The sequence below is a fragment of the Notothenia rossii genome (assembly GCF_949606895.1).
Source record: "Notothenia rossii genome assembly, chromosome: 5".
In the NCBI taxonomy this organism is placed as follows: domain Eukaryota; kingdom Metazoa; phylum Chordata; class Actinopteri; order Perciformes; family Nototheniidae; genus Notothenia; species Notothenia rossii.
Window position 1 is genome coordinate 20,185,111 of NC_136903.1, and position 19,633 is coordinate 20,204,743.

General features: G+C 39.9%; 3 protein-coding genes across 4 annotated transcripts; 1 reads left to right on the plus strand and 2 right to left on the minus strand.

Annotated features, from left to right (window-relative positions):
* Window positions 1-83: 83 nt before the first annotated feature.
* On the minus strand, window positions 84-4,851 carry rad52 (RAD52 homolog, DNA repair protein). Its single transcript, XM_079683250.1, has 12 exons — window positions 4,712-4,851; window positions 4,394-4,466; window positions 3,198-3,299; window positions 2,539-2,632; window positions 2,383-2,450; window positions 2,105-2,223; window positions 1,923-1,998; window positions 1,626-1,849; window positions 1,331-1,521; window positions 917-994; window positions 631-834; window positions 84-309 (listed from the first exon to the last, which is right to left on the minus strand). The coding sequence occupies exons 2-12, from the start codon at window positions 4,445-4,447 to the stop codon at window positions 248-250; spliced, it is 1,272 nt and encodes a 423-aa protein (XP_079539376.1). The 5' UTR covers window positions 4,448-4,466; window positions 4,712-4,851; the 3' UTR covers window positions 84-247.
* A 729-nt stretch (window positions 4,852-5,580) lies between these two features.
* LOC307041307 (uncharacterized protein) lies at window positions 5,581-10,082 on the minus strand. Of its 2 annotated transcripts, none has more exons than XM_079684621.1 (2): window positions 9,415-10,082; window positions 5,581-9,289 (listed from the first exon to the last, which is right to left on the minus strand). In XM_079684621.1, exons 1-2 carry the CDS (start codon window positions 9,578-9,580, stop codon window positions 8,046-8,048), a joined length of 1,410 nt encoding a protein of 469 aa, XP_079540747.1. In that variant the 5' UTR covers window positions 9,581-10,082; the 3' UTR covers window positions 5,581-8,045. The 2 variants fall into 2 exon arrangements, with proteins under 2 accessions (XP_079540747.1, XP_079540748.1); XM_079684622.1 differs by having other exon boundaries at window positions 5,585-9,271; window positions 9,415-10,079.
* Window positions 10,083-10,567: 485 nt separating this feature from the next.
* LOC307039105 (uncharacterized protein) lies at window positions 10,568-14,244 on the plus strand. The gene is made up of 3 exons (XM_079680903.1): window positions 10,568-10,848; window positions 11,713-12,121; window positions 12,273-14,244. The coding sequence occupies exons 2-3, from the start codon at window positions 11,953-11,955 to the stop codon at window positions 13,376-13,378; spliced, it is 1,275 nt and encodes a 424-aa protein (XP_079537029.1). The 5' UTR covers window positions 10,568-10,848; window positions 11,713-11,952; the 3' UTR covers window positions 13,379-14,244.
* Window positions 14,245-19,633: the final 5,389 nt, after the last annotated feature.

Sequence of the window (19,633 nt, forward strand, 5' to 3'; positions counted from 1 at the left end):
AAACTAAGCATCATTCAAAGACAACGCTACGAAATGTGGGCTTGTTTGGTCTATTTCTATAAATATTAATTTAATTCAGTTAATTGACTTCTGTGGTTATTTTTTTATTTTCTTACAAAACCATATATCCAAATATCAGAAATAGATACAATTAAAATTAAATGAAAACACTGAAATAAATATTAAAACAAAAGAGGAAAATGCATTTTACAAGTGGTGATGAAGATCACCGGAGCATCAGAACATGTCAGGTGTCGAGTCGGCGTTTCTTCATGTACTGTCCCTGTCTGTATGGACTGAAGGCTTCACCTGTAAGATTCAAATTAAGTTCAGTTGATTTATTTAACACTTCAGACACAAAGGCAATCCAAAGTGCTTTACATAAGCATTAACAATACAAAACAATACAACTATTTGTAAAAGACAAGCTAGTTAAATTAACATGCAAGTGCGGAAGAAGACTTGAGTCTCAAAATGACCTTAGCAAAAGTGTCTAATCCCAATATAAAAAGACTCAGTGTTGGGACAGACCTCCAAGTGTATTTTAGATCTACAAAGCTATAAGACTAAATGCATCTCCATGCTCGGTTCTGGGACATTCAGCAGTAGACTGGTCTCATGAAGCCTCACCTGGCCCCGCCTGACACTGAGCCGGGTCCTGTGCTCCGCTGTACGAAGGGGCCCTGTCCGGGGCCCTCTGAGGGGTCTTACTGCGGGTGTGCATCTTGTGACTTGAGGGCGTGGTGGGCCGGAGACCTTTGGGATGAGGGTCGTCTGCAGGGACATCCAGTCCATCGATGGCATCCAGAGTGAAGTCCCAGAGCGCAGGATCATCTGTGGGAGGACAAACAGCTGTAGTGAGACCCCCTTCCCACACTGTGAGCATGGTGCGCCCTCTGGTGGTGGAGCACTGCACCTGCTAGATGTTCCCCCCCGCCGCCGGGCTTCATGAGTCCTGCTGAGATCTCACTGAAGGCTGGAGCACCATGGTGACCTGTAAGGATGGATACTTTTCAATAAAAACACCAACAACACTTATAATCCTTAGAGTTAAGAATTAAAATATTTTTAACCAGCCGTCTTAAACCTGAAATGATGTCATAATGCCACCCACATGTTTAAGATTCGATGATGCAACTGCACAGCAAATTATGTTTTTATCTTAATTTACTGTACCAGCATGTCTTCCAAATCAGAGCATACAATTGTAAGTATTTAAGTCCCATGACACTCAATGCAGAAGTTTCAAGACAGTTTGATATTTAATTATGTTTATTAAAGTGTGACAGCCACCTCCACATCTGACATCTTAAATCAGTAATCATCAAACCTTCACCTGTGCTGGATCCCCGTCCAATAGCGAGCTCTGAATCCTCAAACTTAGCTTGATCTGGTTTCTGCAGCTTCTTCTCCATCTCTCTCCTGAACTTCTCTTGAAGCTGCTGCTGTCGGAGCTTTCTCAGCTGTTTGGAGTCTGTGTGCGGTTCTGACCCGCCACCGTCCATCGAGTCCATGGAAGGTCTTAGAAAACAAACGGAGGAGACAGATTGGATGGGACGCACATTTGGATGCACACCAATAGAAGCAGTGAAAATTAAAACGGAAACTAGACCCACTGCTGTTACCTGGCGTCCATGTCCTCACTCCTCCTGCCAGCAGGGGCAGTCGGGGTGTGGACCTCTGAGTAGTTCTGGTTCTGGTTGAGGACTTTGGGCTCCAGCACATTTCTGCCGTTGCTCGTCGCAGGTGCAATCTTTTCCTCCCACACCAGACTGGAGAAGCGGGCTTTCTCCACAGAGGGCTCCCCCTCGATGCGCTTGGTCTTGGCCGGGTCTAGAGGAGGAGTAGGCTTTAAGCAGAGGAAACAAACATTCAGGACTTTTTGAAGAGAAAATAAAAAATGCTCAGAAATGATATCTGACCTTTTTGGGGATCTTGTTAATGGCCATGAGGTATTCTTTATTCAGGATGCAGTTTCCAAGAGCATTACCAAAGCATCTAAAAATGAACCCAACAAAAACACAAATAAGTTAAGAAAATTCAGACAGATAAAATCTTCTAAATGATTTGTTATTATCATTTAGAAATGGAGAAGTGGCCGTACTTCAGTGCTCTCTTCATGCCATCCGTGACAGCTTCCTTCCTGGCCTTTTCCAGCGACAGAGCTTTGGACTTCAGACCTTCACTGACTCCATACCCCACATCTTCATGAAACGCACCGTCCTGGAGGAAAACATGTGTACACACTTAGACTTTTCTGGACAGCATGCGGGAAGAAAGTAAACATAATGTGAAATGTAAATACAACTATCTGGATCAGACAATCTATTATGGAAAAGTAAAACAATTCAAATATATTTAGTAAAAGGTTCCTTCTCTAACCTTCAGCATCACCTTGATAAAAGCACTGACTCCGACGTAAAACTTCCCGTTGATGATGTCTATAAAGTCTGTAAATCAGAAGTGTTTCATTAGTTGGACCGTGTGGAAATGGTTTAAAGCATCCTCTGCTGAGACCAGAAGCTCCCTGCGGCGTACCGACATTCTGCTGAGAGATGGAGTGAGACCACCCATTGTATCCAAACATCTCATTGGCCAGGCCGATCACACGGTGCCCTTCAATGTAGCAAACCTGGAGGTCCCGTCCAGAGAGAGAGAGAGAGAGAGAGAGAGAGAGAAGGGTTTTATTTATTCGTTTTTTTCTGGTAAATAACTTGAGAATTTCATTTAAAAAGTCATTGTATATTATGTCATAGAACAGTAATATCTCACAAACATATGTACATATGTAACATGTGTATGTCATACAAAAATGGAAAAAGATAACATTTCCTCAAATTCATTTCCACTTTAGAAAATCCTATCCTTGTTAAGAAAACATAAAAGGAGCTGTGTGGCGCAGTGGGTTGTGCGTTGGTGTTCGGATCAGGGGGTCACAGGTTCAAACCCCACTGCAGTCAGTATGTCGTTGTGTCCCTGGGCAAGACACTTCACCCCAAATTGCTCCTGTGGGGATTACCCAGAGTATTGAGTATGTAAATCGCTTTGGATAAAAGCGTCTAGTAACAAGTAAATGTAATGTAATGTAAAATATATGAGCAATAACAACACATTTGAGCCATAATCATGTTATTCATAACCCAGCCTGACATTTAAGTTCAATTGGCTTCACAGCTGTGCAGAGAACAGACACTCGCCTTCTGTCCTCCTCCAGCCATCCTGGAGCTGATGTACTCGGGGCCCAGCTTCTGCCGCAGAGCTCTGTCCACTGCCTGGTGCTCTTCAGCTGTGTAGGTCAACTGACAACACACAAACCCAAACAAAGAACACAATCATACAGACCATGACTTCATAAAAGGGTGGGCCCTTAACCCTTATTGATGATTATTAATGATTGATTAAAACCCTGACCAAATGTTGTTAAACTGCATTCAAATTGATTTAATCTATTGAGCCGATACATTTAACAATATTTTGGAAATGGTTTGGAGCAGTGTGTTACAAAATGGGGTACGTTTCTCACAACCAGTTTTTAAGGTCAATAGCTGTTCAAATCCAAACAAACCTTTAAACTTCATAGAAGAGAACTGAAGAAGTACTCCTTCTGTAGATTGGTCCATTTCAGAATAATATATATATTAACTGTTTTGATTATAATTATTTATGCATTAATATGTTATCAAAGCTGATAACGGTGCAGCAAGTTATTTACTTTGTATACTGCAGAGTAGCTTCATGTGAAATTAATCCAGGTGTAACTAAAGTCTTATTTAAAGGTGGGGTAGGTAAGTTTGAGAAACCAGCTAGAGATACACTTTTTGTTATATTCCATGGAATGCTCTTAACATCCCAATAGCAATGACTGGATGGCCTACCTGCCTGTCAGCCTTCCATCTGTGCACAAACTTATCTCGTGCCCTCATTGGTCATGTGCGCGTTCGTGTGTTGGAGGAGGGTCTCTGTAAGGAAGTGGCAGATTTTTTCCAGCTGTGTATTTTCAAATTCTAGCGCACTCGAGCTGGTTTCTCCAAAATTGCCTACCTCACCTTTAAGTGTTGATGATATTTAATATCATTAATCCTAATCTGCAAAGCAACTAAATATATTAAATACCTGTAGTGGAGTAAAATTACCATATTTATGTCTGAATGGTAGTGAAGTAGAGAGCAAAGTAACATCATATTTAAATACTAATAAGTAAAGGGCAAGTATCTGAAAATGGTACCAAAGTACTTGAGTAAATGTACTAGTTACTTCCCACCTCTGCTCAAGGCGAAACAAAAAAAGTGGCAAAATAATGACATAGGCAAAAAATGACCAAAAATACCAAAAAAACTATAAAAGGTTGTCAGTGAGATGTCTGTGCCCATGATGCACCCCTGCAGCTACGCACCTGTCCGAAGCACCTGGGAGCAGAGCTGCTCCTCTCCCCGGTGTTACTGCTCATGACTGCTGTCCTGTAGTCACTGAAATAAAGAGAAATGGAAACAGGTTAATGTAGCTCAATGATAACTGCTGTCATCTTATATAACGCCTTACTCGTCTATAATGTCACTTAAACGCTTAAATGAACGTACAGCTAACGTCAAAGATCTGAAAAACGTAGTTTAACAACTCGTACATTTCAGCTGGCTTTAGTTTACCTATTACATAAACCATGGTCTTATTCCGTAGTAAATTAGATATCCCATTCATATAAACCCACACTTACCAGTTAAAATTCCGTTAAAATCGATATTTGTGGTAGAATAAGCTAACCAAAGCAGCTGGACGTGTGCTACATCGAATCAAAACACATCTGAACTTCCCGCCCGGACACCAAGGGGAGGGGTATATGATGCCTTCGCGTACTGTCGGAGAATGTAAATCTCACGAAAATTATCGAAACTACGGTTTTGTATTCATTTTCTCAACAATAATTCCACTCTTTGGCAGAAGTGTAAGAAGTACTCTGATCATTTACTTTAGTTAAAGTAGCAATACTATATTGAAAAAATACCGTTAAAAGTCCTGCATTCAAAATTGTAGTCAAGTAAAAGTAATTAAAAAAAAGTAACGGCATTACAATATACCTTCTAGTGCAAGAAGTAAACATACTTATTTTCCAGTATGGCCCATTTTCGTATAATTACTTTGAATGAATGAATTTCATGTTGCACTTGGTAAAGGCGGGGAGTATTTCAATTACTCACTGCTGTGTAGCTTAACCTAAGATAATACATCATGATGTATTAGGGTATTTATATTCTGTATTGTAAATCCATCCCTGCTAAGTAGCTAGAAACAATATTTGTAAAAGAAATGGCCTACAACATATGGTGAAGTAAAGTATAAAGTACCTTAATATAGAAATACTCAAGTGAAGTACAAGTTCCTCAAAATTGTACACAAGTACAGTGCCTGAGTAAATGTACTTAGTTACTTTACAACACTGATATTTGGTCGTCACATTTGGAGCCAATGGTTGTACCTACTGTCAGTCTGATTCAGTTTCACTAATATGATGTTATGTTTTATTTGTACACACTTCATTGAGAGATAAAGCACTTGTATTCTGTCCCTGATGCGTGTTCTGTCTACACAAATGTTGGCAGATAGCATAACAAATATGGCAGGAGTCACGAGAGTTTGGTTTACACAGTTTACTGAAATCTTAGTTTTGTCTTTCCATCCATTCCATATCTTTTTTGTAAAACTGAAAAATAATGACAAATACAATGTTTTACAATTTTCTTCAAGTATAAAGCACAAATACATCTTAACTGCTCACAGTAGCTTCTACGCACATGATTGATTTCCATGTTAACAGTTTGCTATTTATTTCAAACATAAGCTAGTAATAGACTCCTGGGGGGTATACTGCGAAGCTGGTTCAACCTAACCTGGATATGTTTGAGTTAGTCGGTTGGCCTAATCCAAAACATACGCGCTTTCGCTAAACGGTACTACGACGCGGGTTATCAAGTGGATCGCTCAAGCAAGCCGTGTCCTATCTAGTTAGGAGCGCGTTCACATAGTGGTGGTATTTGGAGCATTCGACCAATCACAAACATGGACAAGCGTACTGACAGACTATATAATTAGACACATATGAAGACGTTAAACATCCATGACTTAAACACTTTATCCAGGATAAAAGCCACATAGCTGCACCTGCAAGGTGAATACAGCTGGTAAAAGAAAAAGTGTTTGAATGCGTACATTAACAGGTTTATGATATCACTGCCCCGTCTAAGACACGATCTGACTTTAATTACATTTGACTCGAGTGTTTCGTCAACTTAATATGTTGCTTAAAATAATACTTCTGCATACAGTATGTGACACTGTGAGTGTTGCACGGCCAGATACGGCTCAGCTGACTCAGATAAGGAGATGATACATTATGATGTGATATGCCGCGGACTGTACTTAATGTTACTCTGATCCGGTTACTTATGTTGTGGCAGATATTTAAGTAAGCTTTCTTAACGCTAATGTTATAATAGTCAGATTGCGCTGAAGATGGGAGGTGATATTCTATTAATGTTCACGTTCACACAGTCGGTGATTTTTGCCGGCCGTCTTTCCTGCAACGGCAGCTTTTCTGTATTTCCTTTCTCCTGTAATATGACTTGATCGCTTTAAACTCCGCACACTGAGCTCTGATTGGTCAGCAGGCAGTGCTCTCACTGTTGAGCTCTTAGCCTGCAACCTAACCTGCCCCGGGGCAGGTTAGCCGCACAGCATAAGTTACCATGGAGATCTAGCCTGCTAAAAAGAGAACCAGCTTCGTAGGACCGGAAACCCCGAGTTTTCCCTGAAGTTAGCCGGCTAAGCGAAAATCCTGCTTCGTAGTATACCGCCCTGGTACTAGGATGGGTTAAAAGCAGAGAACACATTTCACTGTGTGCTGTGTGCTCTGCATGTGTGACCATTAAAGAAGGTTTCATCCCTCCCAATATTATTATTATTGTATTTATAAAGTCATTCTAAACAAAGAAAAAATGTGATAAACTCACAAGTAAAGGCTTCTAAGGCACAACAGGTTGGACACGATTGAGTCCTTCTCCCAAGCCACATGAGACATTGTTTGTGTCTCAGAACTGTCCAGCCTCTTCCTGTTTACCATCTTTATTCCTGGGTTGCCAAATTCACACCAATCAAATGTGTTACTATGTCCATAGAAAGGTCACTTTCTGCAGTATTGGGTGCAATTTCATGCTATTTGGACTTCTACAAATTAGTATCAGTTCATGTAAAAATCACACAAGAACGAAATCCAAATTGTCTCAATATGTAATGGTACTGCACTTTGTCTTTACAATCCCAGTATACTAATCATTTGATATCTGTCCCTTCACAGCTGCCAGAGCAAAGTGTCTCTATAGTCTGTATAGAGGACGGATTGGAGGAGCCCTGCACGTATTCAATGCAGCTGTTCTGTTCTATAAAATGTGTTCAATTTGCTTGTATTTTTTTGGTTTTTCTAATTTATTATTTAGTCCATTACATTTTACACTTTTTTTGTGTTCTGCTATAGGCTATTTAGATTACATCATGTAAAAATATTAACGTTGCAACCCATCTACACAATAAGATAAACAATTAATGATATGCTCCAAACCAAAAATTACTACATATCAAAATGAAAAAAAAATGTCAATGTACAATTACTATCAAGACACGGCAAACCTGACTCAAATCTTTTTGATTCAAAATGCAAGAGGAAATATTGTCAATCCCACCACAAACAATTTCAAAACACCAGCAATTACATTACAAAAGCATAACTTTTCAGTCCAGCCTGTAAAGACAATATGTAATCCATTGTTTTTCATAATTGTGTTAGTGTAAACCACTCTATTTGTAAGTTGCAAAAGTCCTGGTTGCCCTGGTTCAAAAAAAGTGATATTGTTTGCAAACAGAAATATAAGTAGTACAGTCAAATGAAGAGAACATTGAAAGATAAAGTATGCACATCTCACTTTTTTCATTTGGTTAAAGAGATGTAACTTCTGCTAAGTGGACGTAATGAAGTTTGTGAACATTTTCCCACAGCAGTTTTAGCTTGACGGTTTCTCCTGGGTATATTGATCCTCAGGTGTGTGTCCAGTGTGGACTTCTTTCATGTGTTTTAACAGACCACTGTTTTGTCTGAATACTCTCCCACATGTTGTGCAAATGAACGGCTTCTCATCTGTGTGGATTCTTGAATGCCTTGTCATTGTTGAACAGTAACTAAATCGTTTTCCACATGTTTGGCAAGTAAATGGCTTCTCACCTGTGTGGCTTCTTATGTGGACTTTTAACTCACTACTACATTTGAATCCTTTGCCACATGTTTCACAGGAATATGGCTTCTCACCTGTGTGGGTTCTACTGTGAATCGTAAAGGATGTTAAGTGACTGAATTGTTTTCCACATGTTTGGCAAGAAAATGGCTTTTCTCCTGTGTGGGTTCTTAGATGACTCTTCAATGTGGATATATAATTGAATCCTTTCCCACAGGTCTTGCAATCGTACGGCTTCTCACCTGTGTGGATTCTCAGGTGGAGGGTTAAGTTACATTTACGTTTGAAGCCTTTCCCACATATTTTGCAAGAATATGGCTTCTCACCTGTGTGGACTCTCAGGTGGATGGTTAAGTCACATTTACCTCTGAAGTCTTTCCCACACATTTTGCAAGAATATGGCTTCTCACCTGTGTGGACTCTCATGTGACTCTGCAATTTAGACTTGTACTTAAAACCTTTGTCACATATCTCACATTTTAATTTATGCAATATTGACTTAGTTGTGCTGTTAACATTGTAGCTTTGACTTTGAATCATGTTATCTCTCTGGTTTACTTCCGGCTCTGCGTGAGTTGATCCTGAGTCTCCATGCTTGCCAACTTTCTGATCTTGTTTCTCAGCTATTGGAGAGTTATGAGAGAGGAGCTGGTGGTCCCTGTTTGTGTATACAATCCCTTCTTCTGATGGTACATAGCATTGAAGTGGAAACTGCCCATGAGGATTTTCCTCGCCTTGACTCTGAGTGTCACCGATGCTCAGGTTCAGAGTCTGATCTTCACTGTGATCACTTTCCATATAAGTCGGAGTCAACATAAAGTCATCAGCCTCCTGCTTCAGTACAAGCTGCTCCTCACTGCTGCACAGCTCCTCTTGTTCCTCTTTAATCTGTGGAGGCTCTGGGTCCTCTTGGTTCACACTGTAGTTTTTCTCCTGAATGCAGAGCTGCTGCTCAGAGAGAATCTCCTCCTCCTTACAGACATGTTGCTGAGGGAGCTCTGGAAGGAGACAAAATACTAAATAACACTTATGTAAACGTTAGGAAACAAAGGCTACCCCATTAGTTCTGGTATATATTTGAACAGTTATGTTATACACCGAGAACACCAGTGTTGTGACATTTATGGGAGCGTTTACTCACCTATCCTCTGTAACTTTATTGTGGGTAAGATGTTCAACAGTCTGCGCTGACGATCAATCTCTTCCTCGTACTCGACGATAGTTCTTTCAAAGACTCCTAATATTTCTTCAGCAGCAGCAGTCAGTCTCTCGTTAACAAACTCTCTCAAACTCGGAACTGCAGACATTATTATTGTTTAGCTTCAACCCGAAAACATTTCAGTAATACGACTACAATATATGCGTTTGAGGTAATTCTTCTTCTTCTGGTTTAATGGCGGTTGGAAAACAGCTATAAATTGCATTTACCGCCACCTTCTGGAATGGAGTGTGGATCAGTACGGTTTTAATAAATGTAATCTAAATTCTAGATATTTCCTGTTTACTTCTATGAGGCTGTGAACGTGCTGCGTGCGCCTGAAGAATGAACCGTTATATCAACAGACATTCAAATATATTGACAAGATACACACATACATACTACGAGTACCGTAGGCTAGCAGACGATTACCATGCCGCCCAAAAAAAGGCCACTGCCGCCGACGGGGTCTAAACAAAAAGGGGGGAAAAAAGATTCTCATTAACTAATTTTAGTTCCGGCTCTTTTTGGTGTGAGCGCGACATTTCGGTAATATATCGGAACTAAAGTGGGAAAAGTACTGCGGTGTGAACGCGGCTTATGCCTGTGACTGTGTGCGTTCGCGCCTGCACGTGCGCGTGCACGCACGCGTTAGTTTTAAAGACACCCATAGAGCTCAGTGGCGTTTTCTCCTGGAGGCCAAGGGAAGCCAGGCTTCCCCTGTTTTTTCGGATTGTAGTTATAATTTTAATAAATAAATAAAAATACTTCGTTTAGTTTCGGAAATTCATTGTTGTATGTTGCGGCCGGCCCGTCTCAGGTCTCCTGATTCTCATTGAGTATTTTACAAAGAGTGAAACAGCGCCCCTCTAGATGTTATGGTGAAACAGTAGATTGCACTCTCTGTTGCGAGAGGAGGCCAGCCGAAATTTGCTTCCCTTGGTGAAAAAAAATGGAGGGATTGACCAATCAGATGAGGCTTACGTCATGCCCCTGCCAACCTGTGATTGGTCAGGGCCATGCCAAGGGAAGCCAGAGGCGGCTGGCTTCCCTTGCCTCAATCCAATCATGAGCGTCACTGCACCACTTTCACCGCCGTTAGAAAGTAGCAAGCAACTGAAGCAAGTGCAATTATGGAGGGTGGAGATTTGGAGTATTTAATCAAAAATAATTGGATTAAAGTTCCGCTGCAGCAGCAACAACTAATACAATCTGATGACAGGCCAATGCCCAAACTGGAGCTGTGTACAGCGAGGAACAAAGGAGCGAACCGGACGTAAAACGTTAAAGGTCTCCTGATTTAGTTTGTGAATGAATGCTTATTAGAGTTTCGGCTGGAGAGTGCGTGCGGACCTGTCGGTCAGATAACAGGCGTGTGTAAGTCCTGCATCTGTATGATACAAATGTGTGTAAAATGATACCGGGCGCTGTAATCACTCATCTGCTTACGTTATTACATTGACCACCACACCCCCCCCCCCCCCCCCCACCCCACCCCAAAAGAAAGGATTGGCTTCCCCTAATTTTTTCCCCACGCCACGCTACTGATAGAGCTCAGTTTATAACTCGAACCCTGTTCGTGGATATATGTGTTGAAATTTAGCTGCTCCTCTACATTGCTTTTATCCTGTCGTGTTATACTAATGTGTCTATTGAACTGCTGTGAAGTGAGTTACAATTCTTGTAATATGCTATTACTAATATTAATATATATTTTTGTTTTATTATTGTAAATTACCTTTAATATGTCTAACTATATTTAAAATGAGTTACTTTTTAGAGAAGTGATTATATTTGTATGCCAATATGTTCTTATGGTAAAGTTTTCGTTTTGCACTTTTATTTTGATAGTAATAAGATCAGGACTCTTATTTTGTAGGAACTGGAAGTCAATGGACAACGAAGCAGTGCATGACGGATAGATGACGAATAAATTAACATAATACTAAATAGTTGCATTCGGTTTTTAGTACCTGGCTGATAAGGGCGCAAGCTCTTACGTTGGTAATGATCGTATACAAGCAAGGGTGTGCAATAAACAGATACCATCAGTTAGAGAGTCTGACCATCATTCAGCCGGTGACGCTACAATTATTATTGTTAATGTTTAAATCCTATCAATAAAGATTAAGCCCCAGAAGCAAATGACGACAGTGTCACACTCTAATCAGCTAATGAACTATTTAAAAAAAATCTGCAAAGGTATCCTGAGCCTTCAAATGTTCTTTCAATCTGGTTCAGTAGGCAAAACAATCATGGGGAAGATTGCTGACCTGACAGTTGCGTGCGTCTCCATTTAAATGAATGGAAAGGCGCGCACAAAAACGCTCCTAGGGCGAGAAGAAAAGCTCCCGCACAGTTTCCTGTCGGAACTCCACAGTGGGACACACACCGGAAGTAAGCACCACAAGCTTTTAACTCTACGCGGTCGTTTGAATTACTGTAAACACATATGGTCATTTCCGGTGCCATTAAACAACAATGATGTCTGCAGTGCCGAGTTTGAGAGAGTTTGTCAACGAGAGACTGACTGCTGCTGCTGAAGAAATATTGGGAGTTTTTGAAAGAACTATCGTCGAGTACGAGGAAGAGATTGATCGTCAGCGCAGACTGTTGAACATCTTACCCACAATAAAGTTACACAGGATAGGTGAGTAAACGTTTGTTTTAATAAACAATACAAAACGTAGGTCATCTATTTATAACTAATATTAATCGTTAAGAAGATATACTTGTTCTTATTGGTTTGTTTCCTAACCTTTACAATAGTGTATTATGTATTCTCTTTTCTGCTTCTCCAGAGCTCCCTCAGCAACATGTCTGTAAGGAGGAGGAGGTTTTCTCTGAGCAGCAGCTCTGCATTCAGGAGAACGACTCCGGTCTGGACCAAGAGGACCCAGAGCCTCCACAGATAAAAGAGGAACAAGTGGAGCTGTGCAGCAGTGCAGAGCAGCTTGTACTGAAGCAGGAGACTGATGACTTTATGTTGACTCCGACTTATATGGAAAGTGATCACACTCAGCAGTGTAATATAGCATCAGAAGAAGGGATTGTATACTCAAACAGTGACCACCAGCTCCTCTCTCACAACTCTCCACTAGCTGAGAGCCAAGATCAGAAAGTTGGCAAGCATGGAGACTCAGGATCAACTCACGCAGAGCCGGAAGTAAACCAGAGAGATAACATTATTCAAAGTCAAAGCTACAATGTTAACAGCACAACTAAGTCAATATTTGATCAATTTAAATGTGACATATGTGAAAAGGATTTTACGTACAAGTATAAATTGCAGAGTCACATGAGAGTCCACACAGGTGAGAAGCCCTATTCTTGCAAAATATGTGGGAAAGACTTCAGACGTAAATGTAACTTAACCCTCCACCTGAGAATCCACACAGGTGAGAAGCCTTACGATTGCAAGACCTGTGGGAAAGGATTCAGTGATATATCTGCATTGAAGTGTCATCTAAGAACCCACACAGGAGAAAAGCCATTTTCTTGCCAAACATGTGGAAAACAATTCAGTCACTCAGCATCCTTTACTATTCACAGTAGAACCCACACAGGTGAAAAGCCATATTCCTGTGAAACATGTGGCAAAGGATTCAAATGTAGTAGTGAGTTAAAAGTCCACATAAGAACCCACACAGGTGAGAAGCCTTTTACTTGCCAAACATGTGGAAAACAATTCAGACACTTAACATCCTTGACTGTTCACAGTAGAACCCACACAGGTGAGAAGCCATATTCCTGTAAAACATGTGGCAAAGGATTCAAATGTAGTAGTGAGTTGAAAGTCCACATAAGAAGCCACACGGGTGAGAAGCCGTACCTTTGCAAGTACTGCGGACAAAGATTCAGTAACAATTCAGCAATGACAAGGCATTCAATAATCCACACAGGTTAAAAGCTGTGTATTTGCAAAATTTGTTTGAGAGTTTTCAGACAGAGCATTGGTTTGTTGAGCCACATCAAAAAAGTCCAGACTGGTCACACACCTGAGGATCAATACAGGAGAAACCATCGAGCTAAAACTGCTGTGGGAAAATGTTCACAAACATAATGAAATCTAGTTTGCAGAAGCTACTTCTCTTTAACACAATTATCAACATGTTTTAAAGGTCACCTATTGTGCAAAATCCACTTTTTCATATCTTTAATACATAAACATGTGTCCCCTCTATGTAAAGAGATTCTGAAAGTTTCAGTTAAAAAGATTCAATATTTGTAAATGTTCCCTTCATTTGACTGTTCTACTTACACTGATCAGCCATAACATTATGACCAACTGCCTAATATTATGTAGGTCCCCCTTTTGCGGACTCCACTAGACCTCTGAAGGTGTGCAAGGTACGGACCACTGCAGACCAGGATTACCCCACAAGAGCAGCCGTTTCGGAGATGCTCTGCCCAAGTCGTCTAGCCATCACAATTTGTCAAAATCGCTCACATCCTTACGCTTGCCCATTCTTCCAAAACGTCAACTTGAGGACAAAGTGTTCACTTGCTACCTTAAATATAACACCCACTGACAGGTTTCATTGTAACAAGATAATCAATGTTATTCACATCACCTGTCAGTGGTCATAATGTTATGGCTGATCAGTGTATACCTTACTTTATATATTACTTAATTGCATAATTTAGGGTAAATGTTAGTTCTACAGTAGTGACTGTAGAAACAATGGTGTGATCTTGATGGATGCTGGTTTTGTCTGAATGTTTATTGATGAAGCAGCTTTGAATGTATTTTTTATAAAAGTGCAAAAAGGACATTCAACCCATTTCTATCAAACAACAAAATAACATGAAAAGTTATGCATTTGTAATGCCATCATCTGCTAGTGTTTTGAAAGTGTTTGTGGTAGGAGTGATTATATGCTCCTCTTGAGGCAGGTTTGCCGTGTTTTTATATTTGCATTTTGCAAAAAATGTGGTTTAGAGCAGAAAATGCACTGTTTCTCTTATTTTCTGATGTTGCTGAAGTATAGCTGAACCAAAAACTGTAAAATCTAGTTGAGTTGACAAATTGAATTATTGGGACACATTCTAAAAGATGTATAGACTGTACATCCTGTCAAAAATGTAAACATAGCCTAAATACTGTGTTCATTTATTTGATAATACAGTTAATATGCAGCCATATATCAGTAGTACTACAATATAAGTATTGGAAGATGTCTGCTGTTTCACTAAGCAAGTGATCCATTGAGACAGGTTACAATTTTGTTAAAGGTACAAATAAAAAAGTAAATTATCCAGATTTGGACCAAAGTCTGGCTGTTGTGGGCGAAGTAATAGATACAATATGTAGGTCTAGTAATACAATTGAAAGCGTTACATTAACTTTGCAAGGTAGAAATTACGGTAGTTTGCAATGCCAGACCTATGTCCCTTTACCTGAGTGAAATAATGATAAATTAGAGAAAAAATCTGTTCCAAGAAAAAGTACTGTGTCCATCCCTTTATGACCACAGTGTACTACCCATCTTCTGATGGCTACTTCCAGCAGGATAACGTGCCATGTCACAAAGCTCAAATTATCTCTAACTGCTTGTGCAGCTGACAAATCTGCTGCAACTGCCTGATGCTATCATGTCGATATGGACCAAAATCTGGTATAGTCATGAAGGATTAAGGCTGTTCTGAATGCAAAAAGGGGTCCAACCCGGTGATAACAAGGTGAAATAACCTCCATTTTGCCTTCAGAACTGCCTTAATTATTCATGGCATAGAATCAACAGGGTGCTGGAATCATTCCTCTGAGATTTTGGTCCATATTAACATGCTATGGAGGCACAGAAGGATCAGGAGCCCTGCCCTTTTGTTTTAGACAGGGCAGATGTGTGCAAACCCTTTAAAAGGGTTAACCCACACAAGGCTCCTGGAACTGATGGCATCCCTGGCTGTGTTCTCAGGGTGTGTGGAGTTCAGCTGGCAGAGGTGTTCACAGACAAATCTTCAACAGATCCTTGCTACAGTCTAGTCCCCACATGCTTCAAACACTCCACCATCGTTCCTGTCCCCAAAAAGTCATAAATCACCAGCCTCAACGATAAGACTCCAGGATACTCTGCAACTTCTGCAGGTGCACCATAGAGAGCATCCTGACTGGCTGCATCACGGCCTGGTTCAGCAGCTGCACCGCCCTCAATCATAAGGCTTTACAGAGGGTGGTGAAAACTGCACAGCACATCACCAGGATGGAGCTGCCATCCATGGAGGATCTTTACTCCCAGCGGCTCAGGAAGAAAGCCCACAGGACTATAAAAGAAACCCATTACCCCAGCCACAAACTGTTCTGTCTGCTGCCGTCTGGCAGGCTGTACCGCAGCATCCGGACTAAAACCACCAGACTCAGGGACAGTTTCATAAGACTGCTAAACACCTGAACTTTTGAAAGAACATACATAACGGTCATTGTATGTTTTGGTCATTGGATTTTCTTTTCACAAAAGGATATTCAAAAACAAAAAACGACTGGATATTTGATTTTCGTTTTCAAATTGAAAAACCAAAATTGAATTACAAGGCATTTTTCTTTATCATGGTCAAAAATGGATTTACTAAACTTAAAAAACGGGATAATTTTCATGTTCTACTTCTCAAAACAAAAAAATAAAATCACTAGAAAACAGAAACAAAAAAAAACCCGTTTTTTCATATTCTGCTACCGGAAGTTGTCTTTCAAAATAAGAGCGCAGATGAGGACGGTCAATCCGTGTATCTACGGTCCATTTGTTTTCACAACGAAAACAGCAAAGGCACATATTGAGCCCAGAAAATGAATGTTATTAAGGGCTGGAAATATAATAGGCCTGTGTCTAAAATTGACAACATTGTTTGGAGATTTCAACTAACAGCGATTCTGCACTGCGGTCAACTCAGCCGTCTCTCGAGTTTGTTATTTTTTTTTTCTGCCAATAGTTATTCGTGAGATCGATCCTGTTGGACTCAGTAGGCTATTAGTGAAACTACTCCCACAACAAGTACTATGAAGTACTTACTGTGTACTTTTTGAGTAATCCTCTGTCAATATCCCCTCCTGAGAACAAGAATGCATGTTTCTCTGCTATTTTGAATCAGCGTTAAAACACCTTTCTTCATGAGACTGATATTGTTGGACAAAGTATTTGAAGAGGATATATGGTAGACTTGATATCAGCAATACTTCCAGTCAGTAGTCCGGCAGCTGCTTTTTTTTTTTACTCCTTGGAAATTCTTGCCCGCTATATAAATTGACTTTGATTGAAGTTAATAACAATATTGATATTATATATATAGATATAGCATATTTGATGCAGTCTTTCTGAACACTTTTAAAATAAAATACTGCAAATTAAGAATATGTGTAATAGTGCCTTATCCCTCTATGGCATGAATTTTTATTTTGGGAGGAAAAAAATGTTTCACCATGTGTTTTAGGAGCTTAGGGGTCCCTGATATTATATCAATTATAAAATATGACCCCCCCCACACCCCTCAACCAGGGGTTGGTTTGTTGCCTCAGGGCAACAATGATATAATACGAGGTTATTGAAACACCAAGGATTTCTACAATTCAGAAAAAATAGAAAAAACAACTCTACATATCTCTCCTGATTGTTGGCACTTGACAATCACCTTCCCTGAATTTTACTCAGGTGTAACTAAAGTCTGCTTTAAGGGTTGTTTATATTTCACATCATTAATCAGAATTTGCAAAGTAACTAAAATAAATGTAGTGGAGTAAAAATACCAGGTTAACCTCTGAATTGTAGTGGAGTAGAATTACAAAGTAACAACGAGCTGTCATGTGGGTATATATTAATGCTGCGCATTATGGACACAAGCGATTTTCACCCATTTAGTAATTACATGTTTTAAATTTGTACACACCAATGTGTTTCCTATCGCCTAAACCTCCAGGGCTGTACACAGTTTAATACTGTCAATTTATAATTTTGGGAAAAAATAAAACGTCTTTTAAAACTACAATTCCCAGTAGAGACATGCCATAGAGAACATGTTGCGAACATAGACTGTATATATAAAGGTTGCGAAACACAATAGCCAGCGTGTGTAGTTCTCGGAGGGCGTTCGAGTCCAGTTTTGGATAGTCTGCCGTGGTTTCGTTCCATTTCAAAGAGCTTGACGCTCGGCGTAACCTTGGCCACTCCAACATCTAATCCCAGAGCTTGAAGATTAATCATGGTGTTTGTCAACGGGACTGTAGTCCCAAACGATAGCTGGGGATTATGGGTAGTGTAGTGTCTTCGGCCATCCTAAATTGAATTTTTTTTCGGATATCATAACGCATTAACAACACCACATCTGGCTTCACAGAGATCTTCTGTTACTGTCCTTTCTTCTTAGAGGTATATAGAAAAACATAACTCTGGATTTGTTTTAATGTTTGAGGTGCAATAAACGACATAGCAGCTTTTTGGCATGTTAAAACTGTTATTTTCTGCCTCGTCATTGAGAGTAACAGCTGGCGAAATTACAGCCTCGCCTTCTGATTTAAAATGTGTGCTCTAAAATGATATTTATAAATGACTATTATCATTATTATAATCAAGACAATAAATGACAAAGATATGCAGAAAATAAACATATTTAAGATACGTTCATAAGAAACGTAACGTGGGAGAAAATATGTTTCTAGAAGATATGTAGAAAATAAACGTATTTGAGATACGTTCATAACGAACGTAACGTGGGAGAAAATACGTTTCTCGCTAAACGTAATTGAGAATGCAGTTTAGCTCTGTGGGAACGTAATATTTAGGAGACAGGGTTGCGGGAGGGGACATTGACAGAGGATTACTCAAAAAGTACACAGTAAGTACTTCATAGTACTTGTTGTGGGAGTAGTTTCACCACTAGCCTACTGAGTCCAACAGGGTCGATCTCACGAATAACTATTGGCAGAAAAAATTATAAAAAACTCGAGAGACGGCAGTGCAGAATCGCTGTATAGTGGAAATCTCCTAACAATGTTGTCCATTTTAGACACAGGCTTATTATATTTCCAGCCCTTAATAACATTCATTTTCTGCGCTGTTTTCGTTGTGAAAACAAATGGACCGTAGATACACGGATTGACCGTCCTCATCTGCGCTCTTATTTTGAAAGACAACTTCCGGTAGCAGAATATGAAAAAACGGTTTTTTTTTGTTTCTGTTTTCTAGTGAATATCCATTTGTGAAAAGAAAATCCAATGACCAAAACATACACTGACCCATAACATTCATCTGGCTGCAATTTACAAATTATTTATTTAATATATCATATTCAAATTACTTATAGACTCTTATTGCACGTATTGCGCATTTCACTATTTATTTATTTTTTGTATTTACTTGCACTATTTTTTCAGTTTTATTTTGTTGCACTGTTGGTGGAGCCTGTGACCTAAGATTTCCATCGACATAACTGCACTGTAGCTATGTGCGTATGACAAATAAAAGCCTTGAACCTTGAACCTTGAATAGTTGCTGCAGATTTGTCGGCTGCACATCCATGATGAGAATCTCTCATTCCACCACATCCCAAAGGTGCTCTATTGGATTGAGATCTGGTGACTGTGGCGGCCATTAGAGTACAGTGAACTCATTGACATGGGTAGCACAATGTGATCATAAAAGGATGGACATGGTCAGCAACAATAATCAGGTAGGCTGTGGCGTTTAAACTATGGTCGATTGGCACTAAGGGGCCCAAAGTAAGCAAGGAAAACATCCATTACACCATTACACCAACACCGCCAGCCTGAACCGCTGATACAAGGCAGGATGGATACATGCTTTCATGTTGTTTATGCCAAATTCTGACACTAACATCCGAATGTCGCAGTCGAAATCGAGACTCATCAGACAAGGCAACAATTTTCCAATCTTCTATAGTCCAATCTTGGTGAGAAGTGTCTCCACTGGGTCTGAAAACTATAACTTCACTGCCTTCAACCTAAACAGTTAACGTGCAATAAAGGTTTTTTGTTCTTGATTTGAGATTGACGAGGTAGTTTTGAGGTGAACATAATACTGACCAGGTTTGATTTATTTGACAATAAAGCTGACATCAGATATCTTCTCCTCTCTAGCTGGAGAGTGGCTGTACATTTTGTGATATTATCCTGTTTAGTTGGTTGTCATTTGAATTTGGAAAAATAATAGAAAGA